The sequence below is a fragment of the Oculina patagonica genome, chromosome 8 (assembly GCF_052425735.1).
Source record: "Oculina patagonica isolate OP01 chromosome 8, crgOcupat, whole genome shotgun sequence".
Taxonomy (NCBI): Eukaryota; Metazoa; Cnidaria; class Anthozoa; order Scleractinia; family Oculinidae; genus Oculina; species Oculina patagonica.
In genome coordinates this window covers 7,704,262-7,719,468 of record NC_135765.1, presented here as the reverse complement: position 1 = coordinate 7,719,468, position 15,207 = coordinate 7,704,262, and the positions used below count along the sequence as shown (strand labels likewise).

The following is a 15,207-nucleotide window of genomic DNA, read 5'->3' as shown; positions in this document are numbered from 1 at the left end:
GAGTGAAATGGTGAAGTCTGCATTCAAGCCGGAGATTATCCCGGTTTCTGTAGAATAAAGTGACTAGGAGTATTTCTACTCCCCCCTAAATGGGTTGTCAGTCCATCGCAGCGTTACCCCCCCCCCCCCCCCAGCTCAGCAGTAAATTCGGCAGTACTCATTTATACACCTGGTTGGAGAGAGTGACTATGAGAGTTAAGTGTCTTGCCCAAGAACACAACACAGTGACTCCGGCCAGGGCTCGAACTCGGACCGCTCAATCCGGAGTCCAGCACGCTAACCATTAGGCCACCGCGCCTCCACGAGTGAAATACAGACTAAGAATTTTGATTTAAAAACAAGAAACTATTTGATTTAAAAACAAGAAACTTACAACATTTTAAACAAGTCAAAATCTTTGTATTTATATTAGGAGCTTACAACTCGCAAACGATACAACCTAATCTTTAAAATCCTGACTAATACTTGGTCAATAATCCAGTATTTACAATGTATGTATATAAGATAACGCGAACAGCAATGTGCACTTCAAAAACTAGTTTCTTCCACCCAAAAATTAAGCTTCAAGGACAAAATGACAAATTATTGATTGGGTATTGGCGTCTGTCCAGGGGGGAGGGGTGGTTGCGCCGGGGGAAGGATGTGCCCGCCTTTACGCGACAGCAGCGTTATTTCGTCCTTGAGAGCGTCGATTTCTTGAGCCTGCAGTTGCACCAGCTGAACCAATCGCTGTCGTTCCCGGATGTCGGCCTTACGGCTTCCGGTAAACTCGGTACCCAGGGATTTTTGTCGTGAGTTTAGCATCTGTTCCAGTTCCTTTTTCTCTTGCAGTAGAACTGTGTACGTGTCCAGTCTCTGTGTGTTCTCACGAGTCAGCTGCGTCACTTTACTCTTGTACGAGTCGATCTTACCCTGAGGGGAATAAAGACACAACGTAAACTCAGTTTCCGAGTCTTGCAAAATATCGAACAATATCGTACGCTTATAGCTAGAGGGCGTTAAAAAAGTTTTTAAGGTGCATTGAGTCATCTCATGCGATATACAGAATCACGCTTAATCAATAGAAACTTCCAAGTAATAGTTTACCAAGGTAGACAAATACCAAAGAAATAAAGTCCTCTTTCTAAAACGGGGACCGGCTCCAACTGTCCGTTTAAAAAGGTTTCCGTCTTGTAGGGAGTTTAGCTTCTGTAAAATGACTGAAAATGGCAGGGATGGGACCAACACCAGGTTCAAGTTCACAGTCATATATCAAAAAGCAGCAAAAAAGGTAAAGATTGGAGAAAATAGAGACGAAGCCTCCTTTTGATCACAAACGACACACTTGAAAACTGTAGGCTATTTTTTTTCAACGTGTACTATCGGTGTAACGAAGATACTTACATTCCATTTGGTTATCTCCGCGGCGCTCTTGGATTCTTGTTGTCGTAGCTTCTCCTTTAGTTCTTCAACTGTCCTGTTTACTGTGACAGTCTCGAGTTTTTCCAAGTCTACCAGCCGACCGAACTTCAACATTAACATGTTACGCACTTTCTCTTCCAATTCGCCAATCTACAGACAAAAAAAAAACATTTCAGACGCTGCCGAACCTAAAAAAAAAAAATCGATATTTATAGCCGAAGTTTGATTTCTATCCCCAAATAAAGGTTATATCTTCAGTTAAATGTTCAAGATAATCTTTTATATGGGTAAAGTTGCCTACCACTTATTTCAGAACAGTTTAGACCAAAAATACGCGAATTCCCCGTGACATAGTCCCTTTAACGAATAGCAGTGTTTCTACTCTTCCCTAGATAAGATGCTAGTCTATCACAGCGTTACTGACCAGAATTTAATTCACCGGTACCCATTTATACACCTGGGTATGTCTTAAAACACAACACATTGACCCTGGCCAGAGCTCGAACCCGGACCGCTCGATCCAGAGTCGAGCGCACTAACCATTATGCCACCACGCTTCCCAGTGACCTTACAACTGAGCCGAAAAGGCGAGAGTTCTCCTATAGGTTTCAAAACCAGGATAATGCATCACTGTCTGGCCCCAGTGGTAGGTTATCTGAGGTTAAATTGATCAGGGAAGAATCACACTTGTATTCTTACCCTAGTTTCCTGGACTTTCTTGTCTCGGATAAGCTGCACGTGAGTCTGGCGATGTTCCCTGGAAAGCAACGATTAACATTTCAGTGGACAACATCACGTTTTAGCGCGCTTACGAATTACTTTACTTAAACACAAACTATGAAGTCAAATTCAATCTCAGTCTGCATTCACCACGAAGTTGCCCGTTTCTTATAGGAAATTAGCGACTTTTTTTGCCTTTTTCTGTCGCTCAGTCTTAGTCTGCTACTGTGAACTTATATTTGGCATCGTTCCCTGCAATCTTTAAAGCACCCCACCCTAATTCTACTTGGGTAGTTGCTCAACTCCGTCCTTTCGCTGGCGTTGATTCCAAGATGGCGGCTACAACGTTTATGGATGGGTCGATACCATTTTCTCAAATCAAAACGATACCAAAACGATACTGGCTTTTTCTTTCGATATCGATATCGATACTATAACGACTGCCAGTGCCCGGCAGAGTAAAACCTAATCGTTGTTCACGTAATATATCAAACACGAATGAAAGTGTTTCATCGGGATATTCCAACACCGAGAAGAGAGTTGAAAATACGACGCGCAGCGGAGCCTTTTTGACGAAATTCGAGGTGTTTGGATAGCCGATGAAACACTGTCTCGAGTGTTTGATATATCTTTTCAATCGAAACAAAAACTACGGAGTAAACGGAGAAATATAATCGTAAAAATGTATGCTAATTAAGACCGGGTATCCAAACCTTCACGGTCATGATTTTCTTTGTTATTAATGAGTTTGAGAAGTATCGGCCCATCCTTAGATATGAATCTCACAGAAGGCCTGACGTATTTGACTCAATCACTAATCGTTTACCTGTAAAGTCGTTTTTGCTCGGCTTTCTCTTTTTCCAGTTCTTTAATTCTGTGTTGAAGTCGGACAAGCTCTGGACTGTTGAACACAAGGCACTGTGACAGATCCTGAGGTAGAGCGCTGTTCAACAGGTATTGAATCTGATGAAATCTCAGCACCACAACCACGTCCAACTCGTTCAGTTTCTGTTGTTTTTCACGCTGCAAGAAAAAAAGGGAAAAAAACTAAGTCAGTTAAATTCCCGATGTAAAGCGAGTTACCTTTTCGGAGACAAGTGCAAAAAACGCATAACGGCAATTTTAGAAAGCTTTAAATTTGAGTATTAGCACCATATTTCCCGGTAGTAAAAGGGCGCGTGGCGCGTATAAACCAGTGACATTTACTTGCCAGCCGTCCGAATTTTAAGCACGAGATTTTATGCTAAAATTTTGATGTGGCGAAAACAAATAAAGTTTTCGAAAGTAAGCTCATACTTAAGAACCACGGAGTGGCAAAACTATCCTTGGGCGACTCATCCTTTTCAATTATTTCCCTCACAAACTCAAAGAGTAAAGAATCCTTTCAGCGATATATAAATTACTCGTTCAGTTTCTGTTGTTTTTCACGCTGCAAGAAAAAAAGGGAAAAAAAAACTAAGTCAGTTAAATTCCCGATGTAAAGCGAGTTACCTTTTCGGAGACAAGTGCAAAAAACGCATAACGGCAATTTTAGAAAGCTTTAAATTTGAGTATTAGCACCATATTTCCCGGTAGTAAAAGGGCGCGTGGCGCGTATAAACCAGTGACATTTACTTGCCAGCCGTCCGAATTTTAAGCACGAGATTTCATGCTAAAATTTTGATGTGGCGAAAACAAATAGTTTTCGAAAGTAAGCTCATACTTAAGAACCACGGAGTGGCATAACTATATTCGGGCGACTCATCCTTTTCAATTATTTCCCTCACAAACTCAAAGAGTAAAGAATCCTTTCAGCGATATATAAATTATTAGTAGTATTTTGCTAAAAACCTTCGGTCAAACTCTGATACTCGATCGTAGTTGACTAGTACTTGGATCTCGAGGTATCTATGCTGTGGTTCAATTTTACCCTCGGTACAACCTGGTATTTTCGGATCAATTTAGGTTTCTGGGAAACTGCTCACCTACCCCTCCCTAAACCTAACATTTTGCCCAAAGCGATAACTACGGGTTAATGTTAGGTTTGGGGAGGGGTAGGTGAGCAGTTTCCCAGAAACCTAAATTGATCCGTATTTTCCTTTGTTTTATATTCATTATCACCTGTTACAATACACCAAAACAAAGCAAAATACCCGGCAAATCGTACCAAGGGTCACATTGAACCACATCATATATTTAATCGTCTTGTTTGTGTTTACCTGAAAAGCCTCCAAATCAGCTTCAGCTGTTTTCAGCGCACTATCGATGATCTTTGCTTTCTTGACAAGCGCGTCGTACTCCTTCTTAAGAGTTTCGCTTGTTTTCTTTTCCTCGGCTAATTCTTCTTCCAGGTCTAAACGACGTTCGCGAAGCTGACAGACCTTAAATGAGGAAAAACAGAAGAACGTTCAATAACTGGCCTAAGAATGGGCTAGAAGGTACACTAACAATTCCGGCGTCAAAGTTTGCCTACAAAATTGCAAAAACAATGTTAACAAAACAAACACACACAACCACAACACACTTTTTTAAGCCCCGGTTGCACCTCAACATCGTTTTTTCCAGTAAGACACTAACTCTCTGGAACCTCTATTTTCATTCGCCCGCTGTAAACACTACCTCTATTGTTATTCAGGGCTAGGGGCATTGTTGTCACCTCTGATCTATTGTTTTAAGAACCAATAAATTAACTCGTTCCGAGAGGTAGGGGGCGACCCTTTATTTCGTGTAATCGTGCCCACCCCCGGAGAAAAACCTCGAGGGTGGGGGGGGGGGGGGGGCAAGGTGCGTACAAGAAGGCTATCAAGGACATTGTTGGTCAGATTTCGAACAAGCAAGGTTTAAAAGATTTCAAGCCAGGTGTGAAAGAAAATTGTCTGCACTTCTTAACTCCGTATGCTTCAGCCGCAAAAACAAACATACAGAACGATTTGGAAGTGGGGAGGGGTGGGTGGAGGGGCATACGCAAGCAAATGCGCGTGTTTTCCCACGCGCGTACGCCATATAATTCGCGCGCGCGATCCTATCTATACATCCGGGACCAGTACTATACCTGATCAAACAATGCCTGATCACACCCAGGCGGACACACGCTGTCGTCCAGCTCTTCCGCGTCAGAATCCTCCTCATCGCTGGACGACAGATCCTCGTCGCTGTCTTCATCCTCGCTTTCCTCGTCAGAGCCCTCTTGAGCTTGAGCTTTCTTCTTTGCGCGTTTGATTTTCTTCTTGAACACGCGCGTCAAAAATGACTCGAACTTGTTGTTCTCGCCGAGGGCGGCGGAGAATGTGGTGTACAGCGCCTTCTCTTGTTCTTGAAGTTTTTCGATGTCCTGTTTCTTGGAGTCTAGTTTCATTTGACAATCTTCCACCTGAAAGAAAGAGAGCGGCAACGTCAAAACTGCAGTGAAGCTGTATTTTCGTGTGCTTAGGGTAGTTGCAAAAAACGAAGAAATTAGAGTTTAATAACCATTGTCGCTAAAGCAAACAAGCTTAAAGGCCCACATTCACCGTAGATGCATTGTGCGCCAAGGAACAGTTTTCATATATGAAAATTAAATCCCTCCATCTTATGTGAGAGCGAGTTGAGTTGCTTCAATCTTCTTCCATCCTTGTTTTTTAGCTTAGTAGTTAACACGCCGTTCAGTAAAGTGATTTGACTGTTTTACCATTGATTTTTATTAGTATTTTTTCAGTTTAGAGTGTTTCGGGGCAAGAGCAAGCTTTTCAAAACAAAAACAAACGGCCGCAAAGCATATCGGTTGAAGGTGGGTCTTTAAGGTGCATTCTTTGGATTTTTTGGAATTGAAGTTTTTTTCACTGCGTCTGTTTTGTTCGGTCGCCTTATAGGGTCACGTTCAATAAATCAAACTTTTGCCCGGACTTCCGAATTAGAGCTAGAGACAAATTAATTTTACACTGCGAGTCTCCTGAGGCCATTGGCAGACAAATAAAAGAATTTCAACAAATGACAAATTAAAATTGAGGCCCATCACCACAAGGCCGTAGCGAGAAAAAAAAATTGACTAAGCCAATGTCCATTTCTAAATTCTCAAGTACAGTTGTGTATTTACTTTCCCCCTTTAAAAAAGGTAACAACAAAAGCGAAAAGTTACTGAGGAAAGTTCCTCAGTTGCCTCAAAGCGGCTACGGCCCTCCACTCTCAGGGAAGCTTTCAGGATTTAGCCTAAAATGGAGAGTCAGGTACTGATAGGAATGAAAGGCAATTGTGGTGATGCACTGTGTGAGAATGTATTATTGCCATAATATTTTGTGAATGACATGTGTCTTACCTTCTCCTGCATTTCTTCCTTCTCAGAAAGTTTCGTGTTCACTTTGTTGGCAAAACTGTTCTCTCTTTTCTCAAACTCTTTCAACAGCATGAACTCTTCAAACAGAGTAACTTGCCTGTAAAAGTATAAAGAAATAGAAATTTAAAGATTAGAGAAAGCAGAACACAACTATATATATATCTACCCACCGGTTGCATCCAGACCCAGGTTCATTCGTTCTTCTTAAGGTTGGTTTTCATTAGCAATGGAGTCAAAGTCGTTATCAGAAGCGCAGAGCGTCACAATCTAGTCGTAGGTAGAGTTTCGGATTCCGCTTATGACTCCATCACTTATTATCTAGTGAAAACAGGATTGTCGGAGTCGCAAGAAGAAAGGAAGACCTGAGAACTAGCATCGTGATTGTTTTGTCCTTCTCGCTTCTGCCTGTGACTCCAATAATCTAGTTTTCAAAGAATCATAAGGCCTGGTTCACACAAGCGTCATAACGACATAACGGCAAGGTCGCGCAAATGCAAAAACACTTTACGTTGATGTTTTATTTTACCATTTTGAACAATATGACATAACGACATAGTTGGAACATAATCGCATAAGCGTAACGACATAAGGAAAGAACTGAACTTTTCTTAATGTTGAGTCAACTCTCGTTATAGCGGACACGCTCGGGGCGTCGTTTAGTGTCTGTTATAGCGAGAGTCCGTAATAGCGGGAGTCATTCCCAGTCAAACCTCTTTTGCCGGGGATCTGGATTTTGTCCCTAATAGCGAGTGTCCGCAATGGTGGGGTGTCCGCAAGGCGAGAGTTGACTGTATGTCCATGTCTTTATGTCGTTATGTCGCTAGTGTGAACCAGGCCTAAGCTAATGTATCATATGTGGAATTGGAAGAAAATGGAAACGTTCTGATTCTTCCGATTCTGTCGGGCTTAGGAGTCCGTTTACAACTCAGATTTTCACTCGGTCGTAAGCAATCTTACGATCTCGATTACGACCTCCGTCGCTACTGAAAACCATCCTTTATGCCTTTCCTCTTTCACCTTTAAAATATTGACTAAAAACAAAACCCGTCCAAATCCTCTACGGACGCGAGACGAATGACGAGCGCATGGTTTCAATAGTCACGTGGCCCTGTGCAGGGTAAGAGGGGGTATACCGGTAATGAGAATTATCTTAATGCAGAGGAAAGACATAAGAATTCTATTTGCGAGCAAATATTTTATTTAAAAACAACCACTGACTCTATGAATCTTACCTTAAGTCAGCGCACTTAACAGCGACTTCCAGGTGCATTTTATCGTGTCTCAAGTATCTCAGGTCAGCGTCAAATTTTTCCAGCGTGCTGGTGATCTTGTCGATTAACACATCTTGCTCATACTGTAGTCTGACAAGAAACCAGAACAGGATAATCAGGAGTTTTTCATAAAAGTGCTGAAATGTTTATGGTTATCATAGTCATATGGATGAAACGTAGATATAAGATACGCGCTTCTACGATTTAAAAGGCACATCCACTGAGATTTTAAAGATGTTGACTTCTCGGCCAGTTAGATGCAAAACAGAATCTACACGTCGAGGTGATTTGGCGTGATTTTCCGCGCCTGCATCCGGATATGTTTACCCGCGTTTTTGTTTACCTGCGATTTGTATAAAGCTTTCCCGCGCTTGCGCTACATGTTTTTGTTTTCTCGCGCATGTCATCGGTTACATGCTTTCCTGCGCTCCACATTCGTATATGTTTCCCGCCTCTGCACGGTTGCATGCTTTCCCGCACTTGCTAGGGGTCACATGTTTTCCAGTGCTTTCCACTGGCTAGAAGATTTCTCGCACTTTCCTCCAGTCAAATGATCTTTTTCAATGTTTTACTACAAACATGGGTCAATACATTATTTTCTACTAATTTCTAACCTGATTTGCGCCTCGTATTGTATCTCCTGTTCCAATACAGAAGGTTCCTCGATGATCTCTTCTATCGCGGGCTCAGGGCTTCCCTTGTCCGTCAAGGTACTCAAACTTGACTTAGGCCTTCCAGAGGAATGTACAGACACAGAGGAGATAGAACGGTCCCTCTGCTGTGTCCCTGGCTTGCTAAGGGACGCCGGTTTTGTGGGCTAAAACGACAGATCAAAATAATGATCATCACATACATAGTTTGTCCACATACATCAGTTTTCAAAATTCCCCTGACTTTTCCTGGTAAAAATAAAATTTTCCTGACCAAACAAATACAATATATAGTAGCGGCCTCCACTTCCAACAAAAAAATAACACCGCTGAAATTACATTGACCTGAAAAGTTTCTTTGAGCCATCAATTGTATGAAATCAGTGGTGTAATATTCCAATTTTCCCTGACTTTTCTTCAAAATGTCAATTTTTCCTTGACCAGGGCTCGAGACTAACGGTAGCCTACTAGCCAAAGACTATTAAAATTGAGGTTTTGGCTACCAGGTTTAGCATTCCTACTAGCCACTTTGGCTGGTGAAAAACTCAGAAAAGTCAACAGTCCTTGATAAAAATCAGTATATCTGACTAATGAAAAATTACTTTTGGCTAGTACAATCTGTCTGTCACTAGCCAGTAAACCAGTGAGTTAAAAAGTTAGTCTCAAGCCCTGCTTGACCTTAAAGAATATTATTTTTCCCTTACTATTTCCTGACCTGTTGCATACATTATTGATGTATGTGAGATAACAGAACGATTGGTCGAACAACGAACACACTAACACTGATTGAGGTATTTTTCAAGGAAACAAACATCTAAGTGAAAGTATGCATTCATTTTTTAGACCTCGCGCGCTTTGCTACCGCCGCTTGATGAAGTTCTGTTTATTTTGACTCGGCTTTGACATCTTTTCGTTGGTTTCCCAAACTTTCCATCCAATCACATAGCTAGTAGCGGCGCAAGCAATTCACCAGCACGCAGGGCTGCAAATAACAGTCAGACACGATGTCCGGACAATTTTTTGATCGTAAATCATTTTATGACAACGATGAATCAAAACCTGTCCGACCACAATTTTGTTTTGTCCGACCAAGACCCCCTGTGTGTCTTAGTAGGACATATGTCCTTTTTAGTGAAAAAAAATATTTGCAGCCCTGAGCACGTGTGGCTTTCTTGGCTTCTCAGAGTACAAGAACACGGACGGGCGTTTAAAACAAGTTGCTGTGTTCATAACTCACCTCAGAGCTCCCGCCACCAAATCCACCAAAACCTCCAAACCCGCCTCCTTGTTCTTCTCCGTGACCTTGACCGACCTTGTCGTCCACTTGTTTCTTGAACTCAAGAAGCTTCTCACGTGTGTATTCAAGGCGTCTGAGAAAGAAGAGGAGAAAGAATTGTATTCAATGATCGATTGTCTGCACTTGTCTTTCCCTAAGAGGAAATGTTAGCGAGGCGAGTGACTTCCCGCGTGTACGCACAATGAAACTTGTGCGTTATTATCATTTCAGCGAATAAGAATAGATTGTTTTCTCAATGGAGCATGGAGTTGAAAACTTCTTTGCGTAACGCAGCTATGTTGGTGGAAGGGGTGGTGGTGTTGTTGTTTTGTATGTTCTTATTTCTGGAGTCGGCTCGCAAGTTAGATTTTAGCAAAAAGAGTTCACGAACTTTTTAGAGAATTTAAGAATTATATTTGAAGGATTCTACTATAAAATGGACAACGAAAAAAACATATTTCCAATTATTATTCAACACATGCGCGCGCTGCCCATATATGGTCAAAATGTTAACGTTATCTGTCATCCGTACATAACAGATATCCTGCGATATACGTAGGTTGCGAGATTCGTCCATCTTGTAGCGCTGCATAATTACATTTTTCTATCTGCAAAATGTGTCGTTGATTTGAATAAAAACAACCTGCTCTCTTGCGATATCGTCTGATTTGCCAACTCGGCCTACGGCCTCGTCGGCTAAGTATCGGCGATATTCCGCGCGATTTCGCAGGATAATTGTTAATTATCGCACGGGCCAAAAACTTATTCCTCGATCGATTTGAAATTTCCTGCCGCATTTGATATCCTTGATCAGTAGCTTTTTCCGTTCAATTAAAAAATTACAACACAACGTTTTGCTACCAACCGATTCAGAATTCGAAAGGGTTTAAAGAGAGACTACAATAATTTAAAACGAGTTAAGTGTTAAAAAAAAACTCCGAAAGTACTTTTCCTATGACGTTTTTATTTTTATTCCATCACGTTTTCGACACTATAAGCACTCAACGTTTCAATTTTTCATTTCCTACGCCCGTCACGCGCGCGCGCGAGCACTGTTAGGGATACGCGTCAACAATGTTGAAGATGCGTTCCATGGCAACCGAAAACACATGTCAACAGAAAAAAACTGTCAGTCGCGCGAGTGGAATAATACATCGTTGTTGGAGATTTTAGTGGAATAATACATCGTTGTTGGAGATTTTACTACTGTAGATTAACGAGTGACAGAGCAAGAAAAGATGTCGAAAAATCTACTTGCGAGGGTAAAAGAACTGCAAGATTCGATGGACTCTTGTCAGAAAAGTACAGCGAACCTTATCGAGGAGTATCAGCTGAGTGTGTTACAAACTGCTACCGTGGTGGCGGCCGCGAAAATTAAAGAAGAAAAAGCCCAGATCGAAAAGAAAAAAGAACTTCTCCGGAAACAGATCGAGAAGGAAAGAGAATCCAGTCGAATTGCTGTTGACAATGTTTACCTCAGAGCCAAGCAGTCCATTGAATCTTTGATTAGTGATAAAAACAAAGAGGTAAAAGACGCCATGGATCGACTAAAACGGCAACACAAGACAGAGATCGAGAGGGTGAAGAAAGAAACACGAGAGAAAACCATTCAGGAGTTTGTCGCAGCTAGGAAAAGGAAAATGGCCGCGCTTGGGCTTGAAGAAGCAAGGCAAAAAGAAAAGGTTAGGAAAACTGATGAGAGTAAAGAGTGGGAGTGTGCAAACTGCGGGAAACTGGGCTCTACCATGTTCATGTGCAGTGGATGTCATGGCATTACGTATTGCGATGAAATTTGTCAGGAGAGGGACTGGTGCAAGCATGAGGAGAGCTGTTCCAAAGCTGACTGACTGTATATATATATTTTTTTTTTTTTGGGGGGGGGGGGGGATTTCTTCTGTTTGTTTTAAAGGGGGGGGGAGGCTGAAATAACTGCACAACGTTTATAACTTCATTGTAAAATTCCAAGAAGTACTTTATCTTTGTTGTTATATTTAATAAACATGATTGCTAAGTTCATTTGCATTGCCTCATATTCACGGTACCTACAGCCGTTTGTTTAATATTGTGACGTATTTGAGACCGCCAAATACGTATTTTACAGTTGGTCAGTTCATGTGCACGTTTATAGTAGAAGTAATAATGGGAAGCATAGCGCATCTCTATGGGACTGACAAACAGTCTGGTTCTTGAGCAAAATACTCCACTCTTACATTCTCTCTCTTCATCCTGAAGAAAAGATGGTATCCGTTGGGGGGGGGGGGGGGGGCGGGGTGTTGAGCGGGACCTTGATTGACGTTTTACGGTAATTATAACAAAGGGAAACTTACTTTTCGGGGCATTCGTCCGGCATCATTTCGGGTATTTTCGGGATGGTCCGTTTGGAGTACGGGTCGATCTTTCGCTGGACTTCCTCAAGCTGAGCGACTGTTTCTTTCAACTGAGAAGGAAAACACAAGTGGTAACTCAACAACAAGTCGTTATTCAGACAACAGACATGCAACACTTATCTAACGTCAAGGAAATAAGCCATGTACGGCTACCTACCTCTTTTATTATCTTGACTTTTTTGTCTCGGAGCGCTAAAAACGATTGGTTGAACTGGAACTTGTAATGATGAATCTGCAAAAGAACGCGAGAAACAAAGATTGAAAGAGACGCTCAAATACACTCCTAGGTCGTGAAGTGTTCAGCAATAATGTTTGATTTTCAGAACTGTACTCGACAAATGACAGGGAACTATTAGGAAGTGAGGATGACCAACGATGGCGAGGATGAATATGGATTACAATATGGACAAACTTAAAAACGCGAGACTTGCATGTTGGAAACCCAACAATAATTGAAAAAAAAAAATTAAAAAATGTTAAAAAGTTAAAAACCAAACCAACGTGGCAAAAAAAAACTCAACAGGGGAAAGAGATAAGTGAATTTATAAAAAGCACGTTTGATTTTGTAGAACAGTACTTGACAAATGACAGGAAGCCATTAGAAAGTGAGGATGACTTACGATGGCGAGGATGAATATGGATTACAATATGGACAAACTTAACAAACTTAAAAACGCAAGGCTTGTATGTTGGAAACCCAACAACAATAGTTTTGATTTTGTAGAACAGTATTTGACAAATACAGGAACCCATTAGAAAGTGAGGATTATTAACTATGGCGAGGATGGAAATGGATTAAAATAAGGACAAACTAGAAACGAGAGCCTTACGTTTTCAAGTTTCTGTACAGTAAACTGATTTCGCAAATATTGCCTGCATTAAGATATTCATTACAAGACTAAATTACTTCCGTAATCGATACAACATGAAAAATGACTGGAGAATCTGCAAAGCGCCAGTTGCATAGCACTTGGCGTCAAGCGGTCTACAGATTTTCTTTTCAGGTTGAAGAAAGTAAAAAAAATCCGCCTTTTCTGCCTCGCGTACAAGCAAGGAACCTACCCGCTTTTTCTTTTTACTTTCAACTGAACTCCTCTCCCGGCAAAACCGGACAATTAAAAAATTAATAGGAGACACAATTTACCTGGTCAAGCAGGTTCAACAGTTGAATTCTCTTCTTTTCTGCATTCACTCTCAAGCTTTCTGGAACAACATAATCTTTAGCTGTCTTCAGTTTGTAGTCGCCGATGTTTTCGCGAGCTTCCTTTATTGCTGAGACGTCTTTGGGATCTTGATAACCTTCGTCAGGCTTATTACGATACAACTCGTCCCACTAAAAAACAAATCAAATAAATTCTTAGGTTTTGCATCTCTTGGAACATTTTTTATAACCATGCAATCAACGCGACTCTTGTTTTTTCCACCAGTCAAGTTCGAAACCTAAATCATTTTTTTCCGCGCTTGGTAGCGGTTACATGTTTTCCCGCCCTTGCCATCCGTTTGTAAACGTTCACCTGCGCTTGCCACCCGTTACACTTTTTCCTGCGTTTGCCAGCCATTACATGCTTTTCCGCGCGTGCCATCCGTTACACGTTTTTTTTTTGCCAGCCGTTATACTTTTTTCCGCGCTTGCCAGCCGTTACACTATTTCCTGCGTTTGAAACCCGCTACACTTTTCCCGCGATTGCCATCCGTTATATGTTTTCCCGCGCTTGGTACCGGAATTCTGATTGGTCTATTTCGCTGTTTGGCGCAGTAAGGATTTGTTTTCCACTTATGATTGCAGATTTACGCGCATTACAAAACCGTTCCATGTAGTAAAAATTCACAGACAACGTTACGACGATAACGACAGTTCTATCATTGTACAATTTCTTAACGCTCAAGGATCGACTAAGCATCATGAGTTGTAAAAAGCGTGTAGATAGCTTTCGCTAAAGAATAAGCCACTTTACTTCCTTGCTATAATACTACACAGGTTAAAATACCTCGGCTTGTCTGGCAAGTCTCTTCTGCCTGCGAGCCTCCGCTTTTGCTAGAGCATTAGCCACTTTACTTCCAAGCTGCCCCTGTGATGCCGGAGCTTGCTGCTGTTGCTGCTGCTGTTGCTGATTTGAAGTCATCTTTTCTTGAGTTCCACGTCTCTTTATCTGCGTTCAACATAACAATGTCACAATGACAAGAACTTCAACTAGACGGAATCCACCAGGAAATCGAGTAATATAAATTTTAGTTGGACAAAAATCGAGTACAAGATTAATTTAAATCCTATTGCGTTATTTCCTACCCTTTTTAAAAGCTTAAGATGTAAGTAATTTTCTGTGATAACACCAACACACGATTTCTTATCAGAGCCTGAGAAAATAAATTTCAAAGTTCACAAAACCATGAAAACTAGAAAATCCACGTGTAGCTATTTTGTAAAATAGTCTTTTAAGCGATTCAGTGGAATTCAGTGGAACTTCGAAATTTGTTTTTGATGTTTGATGTTGTTTAATAGAAATTTTTTCTTTCGATAAGATGCTTGAAACAGTAACACAGAAGTTTGCAATAAGATGTAAATCATTTTGGTACATAATTCTATCCAATTAATGCTCGAGGTCCTGGCGGATTCCGTCTTAAAATATTAGACTAAAAAGATAACAAACCTCAGTAATCGAAATTAATAGTTAAAGAAAAAAAACAAATTTTTAATTTTACCTGCGCTGCATTCTTCGTTCCACTAGAAAAGCTTTTTCTCCCTTGCCCTCCCCCGTCAGGTCCCTCTCCCCCACCGGCCTCCTGTAGCAGCTGGTGATGATAGTCGGGTTTTGCTGCTCTGAAGCTTGTGACAAGATGTGGAGTGAGAAACGCGCGGAGGACGATACGATCACATTCAACCTCATCCTTGAATCTGCAAAGGGAAACAGTAAGAGTGATGAAAATCTGGTTTCTCCTTTTAATATCCATACATCCTCACGCAAACAGGTGATGAGAATATAGGCCTGGCCAAACGAAGAAACATGTTTCCATAATTGTTTCCTCGTTTTGCCATGGTTTCATGCCACGCGGAAACACGGAATATTTCTGCAGTGTAGCAGAAGCAAATTTTGCTTCTTGGAAACAAAGAGTACTTTCCGTTTTCAAAGTGCGACCGGTCGGACCAACATTATCCGGGCCAACCGAGTGGAACGGTCCTTTCCATTTTGCATTCCTTTCCCCAGTTCCCCGCATC

General features: G+C 41.4%; 2 protein-coding genes across 2 annotated transcripts in view; one reads left to right on the top strand and one right to left on the bottom strand.

Moving 5' to 3' along the window:
- Positions 1-377: 377 nt before the first annotated feature.
- LOC144663643 (cilia- and flagella-associated protein 44-like) overlaps positions 378-15,207 on the bottom strand; it is a 33,270-nt gene continuing 18,440 nt past the window's right edge. Inside the window, exons 21-35 of the mRNA XM_078524651.1 lie at positions 14,694-14,886; positions 13,982-14,143; positions 13,138-13,326; positions 12,151-12,225; positions 11,934-12,043; positions 9,568-9,700; positions 8,295-8,497; positions 7,642-7,770; positions 6,392-6,506; positions 5,153-5,470; positions 4,320-4,481; positions 2,948-3,144; positions 2,101-2,158; positions 1,384-1,551; positions 378-912 (exon numbers count right to left, since the gene is read on the bottom strand). Of these exons, the coding sequence (XP_078380777.1) occupies positions 583-912; positions 1,384-1,551; positions 2,101-2,158; positions 2,948-3,144; positions 4,320-4,481; positions 5,153-5,470; positions 6,392-6,506; positions 7,642-7,770; positions 8,295-8,497; positions 9,568-9,700; positions 11,934-12,043; positions 12,151-12,225; positions 13,138-13,326; positions 13,982-14,143; positions 14,694-14,886 (2,542 nt within the window). The 3' untranslated portion in view covers positions 378-582. The remainder of the gene's footprint in view (positions 913-1,383; positions 1,552-2,100; positions 2,159-2,947; positions 3,145-4,319; positions 4,482-5,152; positions 5,471-6,391; positions 6,507-7,641; positions 7,771-8,294; positions 8,498-9,567; positions 9,701-11,933; positions 12,044-12,150; positions 12,226-13,137; positions 13,327-13,981; positions 14,144-14,693; positions 14,887-15,207) is intronic.
- On the top strand, positions 10,715-11,487 carry LOC144663644 (uncharacterized). Its single transcript, XM_078524652.1, has one exon. The coding sequence runs from the start codon at positions 10,845-10,847 to the stop codon at positions 11,451-11,453; it is 609 nt and encodes a 202-aa protein (XP_078380778.1). The 5' UTR covers positions 10,715-10,844; the 3' UTR covers positions 11,454-11,487.